Source organism: Mustela erminea, chromosome 3 (assembly GCF_009829155.1).
Source record: "Mustela erminea isolate mMusErm1 chromosome 3, mMusErm1.Pri, whole genome shotgun sequence".
Lineage (NCBI taxonomy): Eukaryota > Metazoa > Chordata > Mammalia > Carnivora > Mustelidae > Mustela > Mustela erminea.
This window is the reverse complement of record NC_045616.1, coordinates 114,826,314-114,848,602: the sequence shown is the minus strand read 5'-3', so window position 1 is coordinate 114,848,602 and position 22,289 is coordinate 114,826,314. Positions and strand designations below refer to the sequence as shown.

The following is a 22,289-nucleotide window of genomic DNA, read 5'->3' as shown; positions in this document are numbered from 1 at the left end:
AGAATCTTAAGCATGCTCCAAGACCAGCATAGAGCCAAGAGGGTTGGGTGGGGTGGGGGGCTCTATCTCAGTACCCTGAGATCATGACCTAAACTGAAATCAAGACTGGGATGCTTAATCAACCGAACCACTCAGACATTACCCCCCGCCCCTTTTAAGGAGAAGGTGCTTTTTTATTTTCACTGAAAATGTTTCATTTTAAAAAATGAGCAGCTTCTCATGCACTACTCATGCAATAAAAGTTACCAACGGACAGAGGTAAGGAGAACATAAAATAGTGTTTGTCTTAACTAAAAAACTGTTAGGACACAAAACTTGGCTCTTTGCTTCCCTTCCATCACAGCCAAAAGGGAAACATGAATCAGTTACATCACCGTCAGGAGAAGGAAAAATATACGTAACTCAAAGACGGGTGCATATCTGAAGCCAATACTATGTTCGCATTTCCTCTTCCTTTTCAAAGTCGAAGTCTTGTCTGGTGCCATATAGAACAATCTAGCTGCCATGATTTTTTTCTTCTTCTGCCGAAAGGCAAAGTGATACACGTTGAAAGCTTGCTGTACGAATCAGACGGGGACTGCTCTGAATTTCCACTAAAGTCTACAATTCTTTCGTCAGGGTTTGTAACTGGCTTCCTCAAATTCAGAGGTGAGGCGGGGATGGGCAAGGGGAGATAAAATTCGATACAATACTTTAGTGATCTCGAAGGCAGCTGCCGTATTGAGATTTGCGTCTTTGGTTTCCTGAGTGACTTAGGTGGGCCCCTTCCCTTTCCCCGCAGGTCCTCAGTTTACCCTTGCTTTGTTTAAAATGGGTAGAAGTCGAAGCTCCTAAAATTACTCATGTTGGAGGCCCCGGTGCCGGCGCGCGGGGGCGGGAGGGAGGGTGGCGGTGGTGTGTGTGTGTGTGTGAAGTCTTCAGTCTTAAAAGTCACCTTTCATCCCTCATCCGGAACAGCACAAAGCCACACGAGTCCTACGAAGGTCTCCGCACACCTGAGAAGCCAAGGTACCGCCACGGACCCACCTCCGACTTTCGGCGAAACAATACCAGAGACGTCACACACCTGAAGCACCCGCCCAGCTCGGCGCCCCTTACCGGGCGCATGCGCCAAACAGGGGCGGTCCGGCAGCCGGCCGGGGCCCTAGCTATCTGCACCGTGGTTAAAAGTCTCGGAAAGGCCTGGCTCCCTCGCCCGGTGAGGAGATCCCTGGCAGCGGCTCTCCAGGATTACCCCCACCAAAGACCAACGCGGGAAATTGCCGCGCGGTCTCCAGCGCGTTTCCGTTTCCAACCTGAACTTCCGGTTCGTGAGCCGGTTCCGGGCCCCGTTTTTCACTTCCGGTCGCCCTCGGTTCCGCTGCGGCCGGTTCCTGCGTCCACTGCTGCCGGTTCCGCCGCGCTCCAGGTGAGGGGACGCAGGACACCCCGGGGCGCTGCCCATGGAGAGGCCGTTGGGGCCGGGGGACCGCAGCGCAGTACCGCTGTTCGCGCGACGCGGCCACCACTGCGGCGGGCCGCGGCGGGCTGGAGGCTGCTCCTGGGCGCCCTGGGCCGCGTCCGACCCAGTCTGCGGCCCAGGCGTCCGGCCCCGGCCCCCTCGTCGCAGGGGCCTCCGCCCGCCCATCCGGCCTTCTCGCTTCTGTCGTGGGCTTCTCGATCCCCAGTGGGTCTTGCATCCCCTAACTTCATTCCTCCCTCCTTCTGGGGTTTGTGCGTCCGTCGTCCTCACCCTCACCGGCCTCGGGGGTTTTGAGCCTCTCCCCTGCGTCTATGCTGCTGTCCGAGACCACTCACTCCCCACAGCTGTCGTCTCTGCGCTACCTCGCGGCGGGCTGCTGGCTTGTGGAGAACTTACCCTCTCAGTCCCCCAGCTGTTAACTTTTGCTGCTGTTACTTTCAAATTTTCGCCTTTGCTGTACGTTTTAGTCGTGTGGTCTGGGACAAGTTGTGTTCTTTCTCAGTTTTCTAACGTGTCTAATGCGCACAGCAGTCATGAGATGAGGATTGCGAAAACCAAGGGAGATAGGTTGTTGAGCATGTTGTCGTTCCTCCGTCCCCGCCACCGTTCGTCTGCAGAGTTTGCGAAGTGCTGTCACGGGTGGTACCTCGCGCGTTAGCAACTCTTCTTGTTAAGTAACTATCAGTCGCCTCATTTCGAGGCAGGAGTTTTGGCATGGACTAGGCAAGTCAGTACAGTATGGTAGGCAGAAGTACTAATCCAAGCAGCTGCCCTTGACTCGAGGTTCACCGTAAAGATGAGATCCTTACTTGTGTGGGTTTAATTGCCAACCACTCCCATCCCCTCCCCCAATCAGTTTTCCGTTTATAAATCTGATACGGTCTAGAATGATACAAAATATTCGAATTGTGTGAGTAAGAAGGTCAAATGTGAAAACATAAAAGGACTCAGGGATTTGCTTTGTGTGTTTTGTTGTGAATGATCTGAATATTGAAGAAAGGAGATTCAAAAGCAGTTCTAAGGACTGTGCATTTAAAATTTGGGTGGGTTTTTTTTTTTTTTTATGCTTGGTCCTGTAGGGCAGTTGCCAACTTGGAATTCCCACTAGAGGTGTAGGTGTACAATGTATAACATTTGTGTACTACTTTACTAAGCATGCAGAGCCCACGCCATCTGGCATATTTTCTTTTTCTTTTTTTTTTTTGCTGAGAAAATTGAAGTCTAGAGCACTGGCTCTCAAACTTTTAGTATGTCTCGAGATGTGGGTGAGGGGGAGGCTGGGGCAGGGATTGTTAAAACACAAATTGCTAGGTCCTTTCTCTCCAACCCCAACTGTAATTTTAACAAGTTACCGTGTAGGGTTATGCTGTTGATTGATCTGAGGCCACACTTTGAGAATACTGGTCTAGAGGTGAAATGACTTGTCCAGGCTCACCCAGACAGAGCTCAAGTGATCTCCAACCCCCCCCCCGCCCCCAATAAACTGTGTAAGTGCTCTTTGTACTCTCAGCTCTTAGAGATTTTCATTTTTATTTCCACTTTCACAGAGAAGTAATATTTAAACCATATTTTAGTTTGGCTCAAAAGGCTTCTTTGGCTATTTATTGAGAATCATAACATTTGCTAGGGAAAGTTATCTCTAACAATACATTGCCCTAAATTAACCCCTTATGTAAATTTCAGTAGAGCATATAAAACATAAGAGTATCGGGTGGGAGGGGGGGCTTGGGTGGCTCAGTGGGTTAAAGCATCTGCCTTCGGCTCAGGTCATGATCCCAGGGTCCTGGGATGGAGCCCCACATCGGGCTCTCTGCTCCGCAGGGAGCCTGCTTCCTCCTCTTTCTCTGCCTGCCTCTCTGCCTAGTTTCTCTCTGTCAAATAAATAAAATATTTAAAAACAAACAAACACATAAGAGCATAAGTATAAATGATTTTTCTGGTGTTCTCTTCCAATGGACATATTGAAGACATCTTAAGTTTCTAAGTTACTTTTGCATATTATGATTCACAATTTGCCTTCCTGCAGCTGGTCATAATCCAGGGAGAGTGCCATCAAATATTTCATTAAACAAGCAATAACATTTGGAAATGGAGATTAGGAAATTCAGTTCTCTGAACTGGAGGTGGGGGAATGGATTTAGGAAAATTGATAGAAAGTTTCAAGGAAGAAGAGACCTACATGCTATTGTTGATGAGTATAACACCCAGGACTTGACTTATCTGTGCTTGTATCTGTGCCTGTGGGTTTTGTATTTACTGATCTTTGACACCTTGCCTCCTGTAGGTCCCAATTTAAAAGCAGTTGTGATGTAGGGGAAGAAACATGAGATTTAGTCAGAAGACCTGTTACCAGCTGTGTGCCCCTGAGCAGATTACTTAACCTCTCTGAAGTCCCATTTCCTTAATTATAAAAGAGGGACAATTCTTATCAACCTTGTTAAATGACATTGTATTAAAACTGTCCAGTTTGTTAAATATGAAACACGTAATGGCTGTACTTTTCATTTAGAACAGTGCCTGGAACACTTCTGCTCAAGTTGTTAAGAAAATTTATCTAGCCAGTACTTATTTATGTAGTGCTTACTATGTGCCAGGTCTATGTGACTTATAAATATTAGCAATTAAAATATTAGCTAATTTAATTTTCGTAAGAACTCCAAAGTGGATAGTATTCTCATCTTTAGTTTACAGATAAGGAAACCTAGACAACTTCCCAAAGTCAAATAGCTAATAAGTGGGGTAGCTGGGATCTGAACCTAGGTACTCTGGCTCTAGAGTTTTAACAACTCACTGTGCCACTTCTCAAGCGTTAAATGGGTATGAAAGTTCCATCATGGAGGAACTTACCTATAGCATAAACCTGGTCAGAGAGGGAGGGATAGGTAGCTGATCATTGCAGTTTAACAATCGAACAGGGAGAATTGGACAGATCTTTAGGAAGTAGTAACTTTAAGCCAAAAATTGGGAGGGTAGAGTTATTTTAACTTTGAGCCCTAAGTACTTTGGGTGTTCTAGTAGCATTTCTGTAAGGAGAAAATGTTATTTTTCCACCATCAAATTGTAAATTCCACCATCAAACTGCATTGCTCCTAAAACTTAATTACAAGTTTAGCTACACCTTTGCTATATCTATTTTAACTTAATTACTTCTATGTCCCTTTCTTTTTAGGTATCTTTTTCTGAGGGAAAGCTGCTTGATCATATGTTTCAAGGATGGCCCTCCCAATCATCGTAAAATGGGGTGGACAGGAATATTCAGTGACCACACTTTCAGAAGATGATACCGTGCTAGATCTCAAGCAGTTTCTGAAGACCCTTACAGGAGTGCTACCAGAACGCCAAAAGTTACTTGGACTTAAAGTTAAAGGTAATTCTCTCCTCACTTTAAACTTTTTGCATTGATATATTTATGAATTTTTATGTTAGTTATTTTTTCTCTTTATTAAGTTTTCCCCTTGGAGATTTCTTTGTTAGGGATATTCCTAAAATTGTTTTATGATAAAAGTCAGAATATTAAAAATTACTTGAAAATATCACCACTATTAAGATTACTTTTGATTCCTGTGACAGTTGGTGTTTGCTGGTTAAATCTTTGGCCCACGAAGTCTCAGGTAAAACAGTGTAATTTCTGACATCTGTGTTCTAGCACAGATTTTTCATTACAGCTTAGTTCTTGCTTCAGAAGTAATGATGATTTAAAATGATGATTTAAAAATTATAAGTAGTGCTCATATCCAGTCTGAAAGGGACTTTCATGGTGTTTGTGTTTGTCATATCACTGAAAGGTGAATCTTGGATAGCAGTAAATTCTAGTTTTATCTTGTGCTCAATGTTCAGACTTTCTGGAGAACATCTTCATCTTGAATAACAAAATAAAACATGGATTTATTTTGTTTAGCTGGTTGAATAAAGGTGTTCCTCTGAGATGGAGTTGGGGAAAAAACAAATCTTGTATTAGTTGCTACTTCTTAGTGTGTTAGGCATTGCTAATTCAGCAGTGACCGTTTGTTAATTTAAGGAAAAAAAAACTGCTGTGAAATCTGTACGAAAACTTTTAATGTTAGGGTTTTGTATAATGGGATAGTGAAACTAGCACCTGAACTTTAGTGAGAAAACAGTCATTTGCTTGTATTGTAGGCAAACCTGCAGAAAATGATGTTAAGCTTGGAGCTCTCAAACTGAAACCAAATACTAAAATCATGATGATGGGAACTCGTGAGGAGAGCTTGGTAAATGTTTACTTTTGTTACCATTTGTCCCTTTGAAGATATGATTTATATTACATTGTTGTATCATGGTTTTAATTATGGTAAAATTGTCAGTTTGGCAGTCAGTGAAAAAAACTTCAGTGTACGTGGTATTAATTCAGCAGAAAATAAATACTAGGGAACTTGTTACTATATAGTTAGCCATAAGCATAGTAGTAGTACAAATGGTAAAATTTAACGTGGTTAATCTGCCCAGTAAATGTGTACGGTGAATTACAAAATATGGAAATTTTCTCATAGTGTGTGTTTGAAAGATTCTTGAACTCAGACTGTATCTTTTATTTGCTTTTTATGTTGTGCATGTATTTGTTATGTTGGAGACAATCTAGTAAAACAAAACTTTTTTTTTTCATCTTAATAGGAAGATGTCTTAGGTCCACCTCCTGACAATGATGATGTTGTTAACGACTTTGATATTGAAGATGAAGTAGTTGAAGTAGAAAATAGGTAAGTGCTTTATACTATAAAAGGAAATGGGTTGTAGTGTGATAAAAAAGTGAATGTTTCACCTGATTTTATTTTTCCATTAGGGAAGAAAACCTACTGAAAATTTCTCGCAGAGTAAAAGAGTATAAAGTGGAAATTTTGAATCCTCCCAGGGAAGGAAAAAAGCTTTTGGTACTAGATGTTGATTATACATTATTTGGTAAGTCAGCTAAAATTGTGCTTCATCTTCTGTTACCCATAACAATTCTCTTTTTTCCTTTTGTTCGTTTTTTTCCTTCCAATATAAAATATCTCATATTTTATATTAATACATTATTATAAAAATACAGAAGTAGAAGTAGAAGATACTGAAGTCATCTGTAATCCGAAACCCCCAAAATAACTATTCTTATATTTTGAAGTGTATATGTATATGTATATTATATTTTGAAGTACATTTTGCTCATCTTTTTCCTTCCATTATAAAATATCTTATATTTTAAATTAATACATTATTACAAAAATATAGAAGGAGAAGTAGAAGATACTGAAGTTAGCTGTAATCCCAAACCCCCGAAATAACTATTCTTATATTCTGAAGTGTATCTTCTAGGGTGTGTTTGTATGTATATCCTTTTTACTTTTGCTTAATCGTATTTTGAGTATCTCAGTCATTTAATATTAATTCATTATGAATTAAAGTTACATATTTTTTGGTCACCACTACTCTAGTTTATGGGTGTATCTTAATTTAGCCACATCATTCTTGGTTGATTAACATTTAAATTTTTTGAGGATTATTTAAAAAACATTTTATATATTTTTCCACTGATTTTTCATTTAATTATGTTCAGATCCTTTTTTTTAAAATATTTTATTTATTTGACAGAACACAAGCAGTTTGTTTTTCATATCACAAAATAACATCTATATTTTATAGATTATTTACTATTACTATTGCAATTTACTATTACTGTTGCAATTTACTATATAAGCCTGAATTCTGGGTATTGCTCTTTCCAAAATAAATAAAATTGATTAATTAAAATTGAATCACAGTGATATTAAATTGTATGTTTTCAAAGACTTCTGTTTGTCAACCAATATAATTCAGTCTCAAGTAGTTTGCATTTGAATGTTTATATTACATTTCATAATTTTCATATATCAGGTACTTGTCCAGGATAACAAACTAGTAATCATCTATGACTGGTTTTCTTTTAGACCATAGGTCTTGTGCAGAGACTGGAGTAGAATTAATGCGGCCATATCTTCACGAGTTCCTAACATCTGCATATGAGGATTATGACATTGTTATTTGGTGTAAGCTATAGTTTTTGTTTAGATTTCCATGCAAATAAACTTGTTCTATAAATTATTCTGCTATGTAAAATATGACTTAAAATGACTTGTGGTTAAATATGATAAATTTTTCGTTTGTCTCAGCAAATTGCTGATGAAACATATTTGACTTTCTTGCATCACAATATAAACTTATACATGTATTTGCCAGTACCACTGAAGTAGATAAATATGGGAAAAGAGTAGATTGTGGTGTCAGAATAAAAATGATCTTATTTTCATAAACCCCACCTTGATTAGGACCTTTTCTTTCTTATCTTTACTATAGAATCTTTGATGCTTCAGGATTTTGTTGCTTTATCCTTTCTTTATTACTCTAGTTTCAAAACACTTGGAGAAAGATGTATAAAAAAAAATCACAATGATGTTCTTCAGAATTAAAGGAATATGAATTAACTTAAGGAAAATTAAACGGACTAAAGCAGTATTACTCAAATTGTGGTCTGTGGACCATTCCAGGAACTTAACAGGTCTGTGATAAGATCATGAGTTTGCTCCAGAAACTAAATTTACTACATTGCTGAGCACACTGTTTAGTTCAATGGACATTTTGTTGTGGCAAGAGTTTATTGAGAAGGAAAACAGTGCATTAATTTATATCTTACCTACCCACAGACATTTAAAGTTGCTTCTTGGCAAGCCGTAGGCAGAAAAGAGCTATCCTGATTGTGAATTAAATAAAATCTCATGAAAAATGCTACATTTAGTTGTACTAGGTTTTAGATGAGTGACCACAAAGATAATACTTCAGTCTTTAAATTTTCTTTGTACTTTTCTTTTTAATCAGAGTATCTCCATTGTTCAGTATGAATATGAGTTCACAACCATTTAGAATAAATACCGGTTTTCTGGTTTTTAATTTAAGGGAGGAAAGCTTCTTGGGAACAAATTTTTCTTCAGCTGACACCTAAGATAACATTTGAGAAAAAAGTTTTCTTCTAAATATTATTAAAGTAGACTTAGAAATTTAGAAAATTTTTTACAATCTTATATTTAAAATAAGTTATTTGTGTAAATTATGATATCTTATGGTAGTATGTTGAAAAGGGGCACTTCACTTTGGAGCTAAATAAATTAAAGTTTTAATTCTGACTTTGTCCTTACTTTGCGATACTGGACAGGTCAGTTATTATCTCTGAGCCGTAAGTTCCTCATTAGAAATGAAGATAAGTAAACTGTATTATAGGGTAATTTTAAAAATAAGTGTCAGTATAGCAACTAGTACTATGTCTGACATATAATAATTACTTAATTGGAAACCCTTTTTATTAGCTATGAATATTTTTGCTTTTCATCTGGAAATTGTAGACCTAAAATAGATAGTGAATTTAAAAAATTGTTTTTTGCTATCTCATGACTTGTCATCATAGATATATTAGTCTCTAAAATTTTAGTTCAACTGACCAGTTTCATGTGTAATGTGATTCTTTCAGTTTGTGTTTGTGTACTAAAGATTTTTATTTTGAGAACTCGTGTACCTCTCTCATCCTTAAAAAAATAGATGCACACATAAACATGCTGTAAACATTTTAACTCCTTTTCCGTTTTTAAACATTTTACTTGGTAATAGCTATGTAGTTTAATCCAGTAACTTGGGACCAGAAGGGTATGTAAAACTGAGGGTTGAATTTTAATATCAGTGATCTCAAAACTCCGTGGTGTCTGACAGTGAGCAGATATGTATGTAACAGAATTTATGAATTTAGTTGTCTCAGTCTCATTATTTAAAGCTCCTAGACTGAGTAAGTTTCCTGAGCCTGGCAAAATGTTGATTTTTACTGGACCTAGTGATTTTTTTTTTTTTTTTAAGATTTTATCTATTTATTTGACAGAGAGAGAGAGAGAGATCACAAGTAGGCAGAGAGGCAGGCAGAGAGAGAGGGGGAAGCAGGCTCTCTGCCGAGCAGAGAGCCTGATGCGGGGCTCAATCCCAGGACCCTGGGATCATGACCTGAGGTGAAGGCAGAGGCTTTAACCCACTAAGCCACCCAGGTGCCCCTGGACCTAGTGATATTTAACATCAACTTTTGGCACATAACATTAATCTGCTTATATTGACATATATGCCAGTGCATTGTGTGGCCGTGGCGACATGGAAGTAAATCGAAGATCCAGGCACCCTATATATATGTGGATTGGTGAGAATTGTGTCAGGGCTGTTTTTAAACAGGAATTTAGGTCTTGATTTATAAATTTCCTAGATTCAAAATTTGTTTGAACGTTGGTTACCTGTATCTTTTAGTTGAAAGTTGTTAACATTCTGTTCTGCATTGATGCACTAAAAGTAAGTTTATAAAAACTTAAAATTATCATAAATATATTAGGAATTATATATAAATATATTTTACCCTAAATAAAATTTAATTATATCCTAAATATATTAGGAATTATTATTTGTGATGCAGTTGAACTTTTAATCTTGCTTAGAAAACTTATTTATACAGAAGAAAAAGTTTTTAAACGAAATTCAAGCTTTTCATTTGTATCGTATTATCATTCTTCATATTTTAGCCGCAACAAATATGAAGTGGATTGAAGCTAAAATGAAAGTAAGTGTTAAGACAATCCATTTAAGAATGTTTTGGAATTGCGTATGTCTTTTTAGAAGTTCCAAGTTGAATTAATCTCATTCTCATTGGAGGGCATTTAATAGATAAACAGTTGCCATTACCAGGAGTAGAGGTGTGTTTAAAGTCTGATTAATGGTGGAATGTATTGTGTAATTAAGTGTTTTTCAACAAAAAGTACAGCAGAGCTCCACTCCTTTTTACCCCCATTTTACAACAATGCCTTTTTTCCCCCTACTTTTGCTTTGGTGTGTAATGAAGAAATGATGTTCTTCTGAAATATATAATGGGATGTAATCTATTTCTAGTTTATATTCTTTGGACTGTGATTTGTTGGCTTAAACAAAACTAACAAACTTGGTAGTTGTTGAGCAAGGTGTGGTGGCCAGTTGGGTAAGAAGTTGGCATTGTGGGAAATTATAGCTGGAATATTCAGAAAACCTGGAATTTTTCATACTATATTTTAACCACATGGATATTTGGATTTATAGGAGCTGGGAGTGAGCACAAATGCAAATTATAAGATTACCTTCATGTTGGACAGTGCTGCTATGATAACCGTGCATACTCCAAGGAGAGGATTAATAGATGTAAGAAATCATTTTACTTCTGTTTAAAGACTTGTTTATTTTCTAGTATACTTTTTGTATTTATGTTGATGCAGTTAAGTACAGAAAAAGTTGAGAAGTACATCTGGATACTAGTAAAGTATCAGTTAACTATCAGTGGATAGTAAAGTATCAGTTGAGTTGGACATGGAAAGATGTATGTAAGGTTAATAGATTGGAATATTAATGATAGAATTAAGGATCTTGAGCAAGACTGTCAAGAATGATCATGGATAATTGTCCCTTGATGATGGTAGCACAGTGTTGCTCAAAACAGTAGGTGAGAAAAAATACTGAAATACCATCAAGGAAGATACTAGAAGCAAACCAAAACATACTCACCCTGTCCTATATAAAACTGATAAGTAAAAGCAGAAAGCATGGTGTGATATATGTGTAACCCTGGAGAAGAGCAACAATAACCATCAGAGAAAAGGGTTGAGCTAAAAAGATGAGGGTTCTTTATTTTGTTTACTCATCAAGTAACCAGTCCTATTATTGAGTTCTTACTCCTCATCAAGTAACCAGTCCTATTATTGAGTTCTTACTCGAAGGTGTTGTGATAGTCACTGTTTTTTGGGGGAATGTTAAATGTAGTTGTGTTTATAATAGTGAAAAATTAGAAAAATAAAAATAAATCTGGTGGTTGCTGAAGAGCAGATAGGTGAGGGGATGGATGAAAAAGATGAAGGGTATAAATTTCCAGTTACGAAATAAATAATGGAGATAAAAGTACAGAATAATGTATGTAGTCAGTAATGTGATAACGTTGTATGATGACAGATGGTGACTATACTTATCATGGTGAGCATGGGGTAAGGTATAGAATTGTCCAGTCACTATGTTGTACACTTCAAACTGATATAACACTGTATGATTGTTATACTTAAAGAAAAAAATGAATAAATCCTCAATATCTAGTAGTAGGGAGTTGGATATAAAAATTTTTGTTCATCCATAAAATGGAATGAAGCCATTTGATATAACAGAATATTTAGTGATTAAAATTTTTTCATGATTCTTCATAAAGAAGTACTTAGCAATATTTGCAGACTGTTAGAAATTGTTTTGTTTTGTAAAGATTTTATTTATTTGACAGAGAGAGAGAGACAGTGAGAGAGGGCACACAATCAGGGATAGTGGGAGAGGGAGAAGCAGGCTTCCCTCTGAGCAGGTAATCCAATGCGGGGCTCTGTTGCAGGATCCTGGGTTCATGACCTGAGCCGAAGGCACACTCTTACTGACACCTAGGTGCCCCTAGAAGTAGTTTTTAACCTTTATTCCATTCTGGTTTCCCCTTAACAAAAGATCTATGAATTCTAAGCTATTGATGTTTATAAAAAAGAGTGGAGGAGGGGCACCTGGATGGCTCAGTCAGTTAAACTTGGACTCCTGGTTTTGGCTCAGGTCATGATCTCAGGGTTCTGGGCTCCAGCCCCACAGGGGTGTGGTAGGCATGGAGTTTGCTTGAGATTTTCTCTCTTCCTCTCCCTCTACCCGTTTCCCTGCTCCTGCACTCTCCATATCTCTCTCTAAAATAAAAGAAAAAAAAGACCAGAGGTAAATATATCCTTGGTAATGACTGGATTATAGGTAATTAAAAATTTTCCTGTGTGCTTTTCTGTGTTTTCAGTTTTTTGTTTTGTTTTGTTTTGTTTTTTTAACAGTCAGCAGTATTATTTCTTTAACTGAGAACAAAGTAGTCCACATTTGGCACTTGGCATAATTAGAATATGACAGCACTATTTAAGAGGATGTAGGATTTTAACCCTGGGTGTCATAAACTAAAGTTCTTGTCCTATTTCTTGAAGCTTTTGTTAGCTAAGAAAATGAAGACTCTGGTTTACTGTGTCAGTTCCATATTTATCTTGAAGTATTTGGGGGGTTTGTTTCAGTAGTAAACAGAGTAAAAACTAAGGCAAATGAAAATATTTTAGAATAATAAAATAATTTTAAAAAACATTTTTTAAGGTAGCTAGGACACTAAGAATAAAGTGTCTCTCTATATTAAAATAAGTTCTAGAAAGAAAAAGAAACATTTTTAAATGACAACCTTTTAACCATTTATTTACTACCATTTAATCTCCTATAATTATTATTCTCATATAACTTCATATTATCATAAAATAGACTCTTGTCTTCAGCAAAAAGTACTTTCTAAAAGAATTACTTTATTAAAAAAAATTGTCTGATTGTGTGAAATAAACTCATATGATTCAAAAATAAAAATAAAGTATGTAATGAAAAGTCTTCCTCCCCCTGGTCCTAGCCACTTAGTCTTCTCTTCCTACTGTTCTTGTGTGGTCTTACAGAGACTTTATGCAAGTACCAACAGGTAAGAATATGTAAGGAGTTATCTTTTTGAAGGCTCATTTTAACAACTCAGAAATAGAAGTAATAATTTGCAAATTATAGTGCTTTTGAAGTTAACCAGTTGCCCTGTGGAAATTGTGCACCTGTGCCACTGAATTTAAGACAGTCGGTTTTCCTCTACAAAATAATTAAGTTCTGTATTAATAGAACCGGGCACATTGTTTGTTATTAACGGTTTGCTAGTTTTGAAAACACACCCGCATGTGACACTCAAGCTCTGAGGGGCATGTATTAGCCTAGGAAGTCATGTGACTGCTCAGCAGACAATTAGACAATTACTTTAAATTCTTATATTTTAAATAATTACTCCTCCTTTGTCCCCAAATCTTCATGTTAAAATTATGGGAAGTCTTGTAGTGGGTTTAGTTAGGTAGACGTGAGGAGACCTTTCAGAAGTTAACATTGTGAGATGCATTGTGCTTTCCGGTGTGTTGCGTCTCAGCTGTGGTCTGTTCACACAGCGAGTGGTCCTGCAGGAGGAACAGAGTCCTCTGATGTAGTTTGGGCATTTTGAAGTATATCTGCTTTTAAGAAAGGATGAACTATTGATAAAATTTGAGTTAAATCTAAACTTTTGTTCTAAGGTAAAGCCTCTTGGTGTTATATGGGGGAAGTTTTCAGAGTTTTACAGCAAAAAAAACACCATAATGTTTGATGACATAGGAAGAAATTTTCTAATGAACCCACAGAATGGACTAAAGGTAAGACATAATTTTGCTTGCTATGCCTGTGTAATCTGGAGTTTATACTAGAACTTGAGCGCTATTGAATTTCATACGTTTTCAGAAGTATTGTATTATGGTCACAGGCAAGAAAGCTTACATCTTTAGAAAATTCATGTACAGTTGAACATTCTCTCTCCCACATTGATATCTTCTTGGTTTTCCAACTCACCCAGGTTATTTCTGTTTAGTTACGTCTGTGGAACAACATAGGCTTACTCACATTGACTTTCAGCATCTCAAGTGAAAGCAGCAGACAGTTTATTAGGGATACAAATCTTAGGATTTCTGATGTTCTGGTTAGCTGGAAAGCTGGCAGTAAGGGTTTATTATTTCTTTTTTAAACTGAAACTAAGGTTTTTGAAAATTCATACAGGACAGTTGGATATCTTAGAGTTATAAAATGCCAGAGCTAGGAATCTCAGACACCTTGTCTCCCTTCTTAACTTTATATAAAAATCTGAGGATCAGAAAATTTGTAACTTGCCCAAAATCATGTATGTAACTGGTTGGTGACAGAATCTGAGTTAGAATCTTAAGTGACTTGATTCCTAAGGCCAATGATGATCTTAGCAAGAAGTCATATGCAATCTTGTGTAGGCATGATAGTAATATTTAATACTGGTAGCATCATAAAATTGGTAAGATAAACTTTTGAAACTTGACATTTCTGGATGTCGTCTTCAGTGTGTGAGGAAAGATTAGAGACAATGCTGATCTTTGTAGTGAATTGCCACCATTATGAAAGCTGCTGACTTGGAAGAAGAGAACTTGAGGTGGATTGGTGATTATGTTGCTCTCTAAAAATGGTTTCTGTTTGAGGCTTTGGGAGAAGTGTTTTTCTTGTGGGTAGTTTACCAGGTGTGAGGTATAGGAATAAATTCTTGAGAAAAGTTTCAATTGCTCGAAACCAAATTCTCTCTGAAACTAATGTTTAATACCCGTTCAGGAAAAGAGATGAAGTAATGATCTTCAAGGATGATTTTTTGAGGAAAGCTTTATCTTAAAAAAAAAAAAAGTCATTAGTTTCATATGTGTTTAGAACAAACTTTATTTTCCCAGCCCATATTTAGGCACTACTTATCTCTGGAGGTAGAGGTGATATAAATGTCTAGTTTTTCATATTGCTTTAGAGCAGGATTTTTTTTTTTTAACTAGGTATTCCATAGAATCATTGAAGGAATTTCTAAAAATACATGTCTACAATCCCCCCAAATTTTAATTCAGGGGAGGTATTTTTAAACATTTCACTGATAATCTCTCACATGTCTCTTTTTGAAGACCTCTTTTAACAAGGTAGTTATTAATGATTTGCCCACATTGACATAGAAGCAGTTTTGAAATTGAGAACTATTCTGTGTTTTATTGTCATGGTTTCATAATGTTGATAGAAGAGATTTCACAGAGATCTTAAAGATGACTGCTTATTTTTAGAACAGTAAACTTCTAATAATATAAACTTGCTAATCTTAAAGTTTGACACAGAATATAGAAGGCATTGTGAATTATGAGCACAGTACTGAACTAAAAAAAACTTCAGTTTTGGTCGTGGATTAATCAGCACCCTGAAAATTTCATTTTTATTTATATAAGGAAATGATGATATAAGAGAATGCAGATAATCTAGACTATCTTAAGTTCCTAAAAATTGATATGAGATAAAAAAAAATTTCTTTGATATGAGACTACAGTGGTCATATATATTCTGCCCTACTAGTGAGATCTTTTTTTTTTTTTAATTAAAGATTTTATTTATTTATTTGACACAGAGAGAGAGATCACAAGTAGGCAGAGAGGCAGGCAGAGAGGGAAGCAGACTCCCCACTGAGCAGAGAGCCCCATGTGGGGCTCGATCCCAGGACCCCGAGACCATGACCTGAGCTGAAGGCAGAGGCCCAACCCTCTGAGCCACCCAGGCGCCCCTAGTGAGATGGTTTTTAAAGAATGATAGAGTAATAAGTGATTATGCTAGAACAAGTGAAGTTAAGTGAATAGTAGACTTTTTTCCACTTAACTAGTTTAACTTTTGAATCCAGAGTCATAGGAATATTTTAGTTTTGCAATTTTATAGTGCTTACAACCAAATGTATAGAAAGTAAAAGTAACTTAGCAGGGCCTTGGTAAATTAGGGATCACATTGTACATTGTATCTTAATAGTTTAAAAGTTACCATGTTGTCGTTACAGTTTTTATTTGAATGAAGGAATACTTTGAAATTTTATAATATTACTCAGGATTATGTAGAAGCTCATTTCACAAATCATGATATCATGCCTCTTTACTTCCAGCCCCAGGACTTAAGCAGGGTCTGATTCTTCAAGAGAACCTTGTCTTGATCTCCCACATGCATTGCTGCTGCTGTGAAGCAGCACTGCCCACTCTCCCTATTTGGAAGCAGGATCTCCTACAGATGCTTGCTTCTGCACAGACTCACTCTGGTGCCCTTAAAGTTATGGGAGCCTGGCTGACTGATAGCTGTGGAGGTCCCTGGCACCAAGCTGTTCTGATGGGAGTAGAACATGTGGAAGAATAGTGGTGTGTTTTTCCAATAATAGAAAAGTATATAAGAAATACTTAAAACCTTTCCTGTTCTTGATAGGGTATGGACTTCTTTAGGTTCATTGTTCTCAACCAGAGACAGAATTAAATGTCATCTATTTTTCAGTGTTACTGTGTAAAATTAATAACTAATAGGCAGTTTATATTTTCTCTAAATTACAATAAGGATATATTAATGCCTTACTAAGTATGATTTATTTAGTCCTTATATGTGTGTTTTAGGAGCATGATTATAAAAAAATAATTTTTATAAAATGAAAAAATCCAAATATAAATAGAACTGTATAGGAATTATGCAAGGAGCTCCTACCTATGCATCATTCAGCGTAAACGACTTATTAATTCACAGATGATTATGTTTGCTCAGTATGCTACCTACTTCCCTCTCTAATATTTTGAAGCAAATCCCAGAATATCATTTTATCTGAAATTAATTAAAAACTTTTGGAAGGCTGTCTTGAGTTTTATAAACATATTTGAGCTGATATCTGAAAAAGCAAAACTGAACTGTGACATAAAGAAAAGTGCTTAAAATTATATATATATATAAATTTATAATTTAAGGGGCACCTGGGTGGCTCAGTGGGTTAAAACCTCTGCCTTTGGCTCCAGTCGTAGTCCCAGGGTCCTGGGATTGAGCCCTGCATTGGGCTTTCTGCCTAGCAGGGAGACTTCTTCTCCATCTCTCTCTCTGTCTGCCTCTCCTGCCTACTTGTGCTCTCTCTCTCTGTCAAATAAATAAATAAAATCTTTTTAAAAAAATCTGTAATTTAATAAATCATTATGAAGGTAATGATTATTATCTATCTATAATTAATACTCAAGTCAAGGTATTAATATCCCTTACTAATTACAATTCTGCTCTACCATCCTGACTTTCATGCTTTTGAAATGAATACTTTTAATCATAAAATATATCAGCCTTTAAAATTTGGAAAATAGACTTCTTTTTATGGGAAAATTCTTATATAATTAAAAAATATTTTTATGGAGACTTTAATGATCATGTGATAAAATGTGAGAGGACACATTGTATAAATGTGTGATATATTAACTGTATAAAATTTTATAGAAAAATACTGAAATGAAGATCATTATTCTTAAAATTTATCTCACTCCCCTGTTGGATCATGCTTCTATTTGGGTTAACTTTTTATAAACTGGGTGACATAATTTAAGGTATTTATTTAGTAAGAAGCAGCTGAGTTGATAGAAGAGAAAAAAATCTAGCAGTTTTGTAAACTAAGAAGCCACATAGGGCTCAAATGCTAAAGGAAAGTTGGTGTTGTCAGGTTCAAACTGCAAAGATAACAATAAGGTACATGAGGTAGAAGGGTTCTTAAGTGGGCACTGTAAATGTTGTACATGGACTATCAGTTTATTACACTGAGATAGTGCATAAGTCATTTTTAGTACTGACATCCTTAGTAATATTTTCATCGTGTTAACTGAATTTGAATGAGAGGATAGTGTAGATTTGTGCTAGTTTCCTTATTGCAATGTGAAGTGTTGAATATTTGTTTTCTAACAGATAAGGCCTTTTATGAAAGCGCACCTAAATCGAGATAAAGACAAAGAACTTTTAAAGTTAACTCAGTACCTCAAGGAGATAGCAAAATTAGATGACTTTTTGGACCTTAATCACAAATACTGGGAAAGGTAAGTGCTAAATGCTTATTCATTTCCCTTTCACGGTAGTGAATGAAAACATTGTCTGGTGACCCTGGTATACACATAATTCTGAACTTTTATTTAAGATGGGTGAATTCTAAAACTATTTTCTAATGCAGTAACTGTTCTCCTAAAAGTTTGTTTCCCTTTCATCTTATTCTCTACCTTGTTCATAAATCTGCATCTCTTAAGATCTTTAATACTTCAAGGAGAGAGGATTTGAGACTGGTATACATTTGTGTTGCTACTTACAAAGTATTTTGTGACACTGGATAGGTCACTTTTATGAATCATATGGGAAGGTAGTCCCTGTTCTCATACTATAAAATAAAGTCACAATAAAACAGACTGAAAAGTTTCCTGTTAAAATAACTCTACAGGTAACCTTTCTGTATAGCAGAAAAATTACAAAACTGTAATTCAGTATTGAAACAATTACTTAATGATTTTCCTTTCTGAAGAGAACCACCATCATCATCTTGATATGTGGTCTTCTAGTCTTTTTTCTAAGCACAAACATATGCACACATTTACATATAGCATGCATATGAACATCAAGATTCTGAAGCAGGGAATACCTCTGGGGAAGTGGACAGGGTTATAGTATACTGCAAGTCAGTTTTTGGAATTTGATTTTTAAAGATCTGCTTGCATTAATACAGCAACAAAAGAAATTATTCATGTAATAACAACAGTTTAGCTTTTCAGATCACTGATAGATAGCTTCTTATTAGATGATTCTCATAATCCTATTAGGAAGGTAAGGCAGGCATTTTTATCCTTATTTTATCTTATTATTTATCTTATCTTATTATTATTATCTTATCTTATTATTGATGATGTAACAAAGGCATGAAGTTAATAAATGCCACAAAGTAAAGCAAGTTTTGCTCCATTAAAACATGTCCAGGTCTTCTGATTTTAAGACCTCATTCTCCACCCCCCATACTACTGAGTATAGTAATTTGTAAATGTGAGAAATAGAAATGTAAAAATTTGAATTTAATGGTAGATTCCTGTAAAATAATATGAGGGAAAAATTGTTTACTTAGTAAATAAACGTCTTTTTATTTTTACACTCTTGATCAGAGTCCTTTAGTGTCTGTTTCCCACAATCTTTACTCAAGAAAAATAAGATCTTTAAATGAGTTTGAGGTTCTTTTCAGATATTACACTGCTGATAGATCACTTTCACTTTAGAAATTCGGGCAGTACAAAGGGAGGGGAGCGCAGTTTTCAGAGCCTTGTTTTGAATCTCAGCTCTGCCACTTTCTAGTTGGTTGAACTTGGGCAAATTGCTTAGCCTCTTTGTGCTTGTAAAATAGGAATAAGTTCTAAAAGAAAACTCTTCATAGAGCTATTGTGAGGATGAATGAATTAATACCTGTACTTAAAATAGTGATGGGCACATAAAAACAGTCAGCAGATATGAGCGATTACTAACCATTATTACTCATCTGGATAACTTTTATTATTAAAATGAACCTCTGCTTTTGGGAGGAGAGTTAGATTGTTATTGTGAATATATCATGATACAGCTAAGACATCTTTGTTTCTTGCAGGTATCTGTCAAAGAAGCAAGGACAGTAGTTACAAGTTGTACTGGCAGTTATTGAGGATACTTGAGATCACGAACTTCCTGCTTTTATGCTAGAAATCATTATGATAGTGCTGGACACTGCAGTGAATATCAGACTGCTTATACTTGGTCTTCCAGTTTTTTGTAAATTTAATTTTATATTTTTTGAAGATCATAGCAATATGCTAAAAAAATCCTTTTTTCCCCTATATGAATATACTGTTACTCTTAAAAAATATTTTCTCCAGCATTGAGTACTGAGCCCCCCCCACACACACACACACACAAGTCGACAAAAATGTATACTCAACAATGTCATTTTGTGGCTTTGGAAACAAGTTATGTCTTGTTTTTTTGTCTCCTTGTGTTATTGTCTGACTTAATCTAAGACCAAATCCATCTTGAAACTACTGCTTTTCCCTTTAAAACCAAAAAAAATTTTTTGTGTGTAAGGAATCTAGTTTGGTATGCTTAAAATCACCAAGAATTTTTTATTCTTTTGTCATAGACACAGTTTCTCTTCTTACTGTGCACTATTTACATATCTAAATTTTGAGCTGTCTCAGCTTGGTCTATATGTGTGTCTGTGTTCTTTGAGTAAAACTGGAAAACGTCAGCTGTGATACAAGTGTGTCTCATAGTATGAGAAATAGAAAACATAAGACTGAAGAATAAAAACTAAGGAACAAAAGTTATTTTTTTGGTGGCTAAGTAGAAGCACTTCTGCCTAAAACCATTGTCATAAGAGCAATTAAAGGCAATACATTTTTAAGGGGACATCTCACTGGTTCAGCCCTAGAAAGCATGAACAAAAAGTTTTTGTTCTGTTCCACCTATATCTTGTCTAAGTGCAAACACGGTGTCTCAGTGAAAATATTTAGCCATAAGATTAAAAAAAATTATTTGCAATGCTTACGCCTGCAGATATGTAATGTGACCACTGTTTTGTCTTGACAGTATTGCTTTATACAGTTCTTGTATTTGAAAGGAATCTGACCCTTTCAAATAAACTTGGTGTATATTGTTCTTACGGGACTATTTCAGTGGTGTAAATAATAAATACTTTTTTTTAAAACGTTGGTTTTGCTCTCTACTGTCCCAAATATTTTGCCTCTTTGTTGAATCACAAAGTGAAACAAACTTTAGGCTGAAGCAGGACCTCTTAAAAAAAACTGAACGTGTATGGTTTAAAAGTGTGCCTATCATTATTCATTCAGAATTGGTTTTAGCAGCTACTTAGATATGTTAAATTACTTAGTTCTAGTAAGTACCATGTTTTCCAGAAGATAAGCTGTTTTCTTTGTGACAAGTTATTATAAAGATATACGGTGCAGAAGAGTTTGAGAACACTTAAATAATTAAAATGATTCAATTAAAAACACATTACTAAATTATGAGGCTAAATTTAAATATTTAAAGATGGAGTAGAATTTTTTGGAATATTCCTTTCACTGGGGCATTTTCCCATTATAAAAGGCAGTTTATCATTCCAAGGTAGGCATGGAAAGGGCTTTAATCTTGTTGAGAAAACTGAACACTTAGAACTCTTCAGTTCAATAAAGAACAGAACGTTTTCTAAATGAATATAAAATACAAAGGTGTGGGGCGCTTGGGTGGCTCAGTGGGTTAAAGCCTCTGCCTTCAGCTCAGGTCATGATCCCAGAGTCGAGGGATCGAGCCCCGCATGGGGCTCCCTGCTCGGCAGGGAGCCTGCTTCCTTCTTGCTCTCTGCCTGCCTCTCTGCCTACTTGTCAAATAAATAAATAAAATCTTTAAATAAATAAAATAAATAAATAAATAAAATCTTTAAAAAAAAAAATACAAAGGTGAGCAAGCCTCAGAAAGCAAAGTAGGATTTTTTAAAAAAACATCCTCTGCCATTAGGTGGTGCTCAAACCAAAGTTTATTAGCTGATAAGCACAATTTAGCAGTTCTGGGGGAATGTTGTCATTTACTGAGATCACGTGTTTTCTAATAGAGTACTGGAGTTTTACTTTGTTTTCTGCATCTCATGATTTACTGAGCAGATCAATCAGTCTATCTCTGTGTATGTGGCTCATACCACAGAACCAGGAGATGACTTAATTCAGATTCATAGGCTGATGAAACAGCAAGTTAGTTCTATGATATATTACGTTCCAAACTTTTAAGCAGTTGGCTCTTAGTAAAGTATATTTAATCTAAAAATTGCAGAACACCATTAAAACTTTGATTCAGAGAGCACTTTGAGATCTAGTAGCTCCTCAAGTCCTTTATGAAAATCAGTTATTTGGACTAATGATACCCATAGGGGTTACTCCGTTTTAAAGGCAAAGAATAGATACATGGATCATTACAGTGAGCAACTGAAATGTTCTTAATTCACAGAAAGTGAAATGACTCACAGTTTGTGGAGGAGGTGGAGCTGTGTAGAGAGAGGGGGACTGGGAAAGAAGGATATGCAAAAAGGAAAAAAGGAAAACGGAAATTACTTAGGTTATTGCTTGGTTTTAAAATGACAGTTGGTTGCCAAGAATAGTAATAAAACACGCAAATAGTGACTAAATTGGTTGAGGGATTTTCACATCCCAAGTAATCAACAGAACTCTCAAGGTGGAAATTGTTGCAGTTTCCCCTGAAGTATTTTTTACATCAGAATTTACTCTTATTAACTGGAATAACAGCCCAAGAGTTATCTCTAGAGGATAAACAC

The 22,289-nt window shown here is 36.1% G+C and overlaps 1 protein-coding gene across 1 annotated transcript; it reads left to right on the top strand.

Annotated features, from left to right (window-relative positions):
* Nucleotides 1–1,134: 1,134 nt before the first annotated feature.
* On the top strand, nucleotides 1,135–20,676 carry UBLCP1 (ubiquitin like domain containing CTD phosphatase 1). Its single transcript, XM_032337156.1, has 11 exons — nucleotides 1,135–1,408; nucleotides 4,632–4,829; nucleotides 5,600–5,691; nucleotides 6,092–6,177; nucleotides 6,261–6,376; nucleotides 7,381–7,479; nucleotides 10,030–10,067; nucleotides 10,577–10,675; nucleotides 13,651–13,767; nucleotides 17,879–18,006; nucleotides 19,581–20,676. Exons 2-11 carry the CDS (start codon nucleotides 4,676–4,678, stop codon nucleotides 19,606–19,608), a joined length of 957 nt encoding a protein of 318 aa, XP_032193047.1. The 5' UTR covers nucleotides 1,135–1,408; nucleotides 4,632–4,675; the 3' UTR covers nucleotides 19,609–20,676.
* The last annotated feature ends 1,613 nt before the right edge of the window (nucleotides 20,677–22,289 follow it).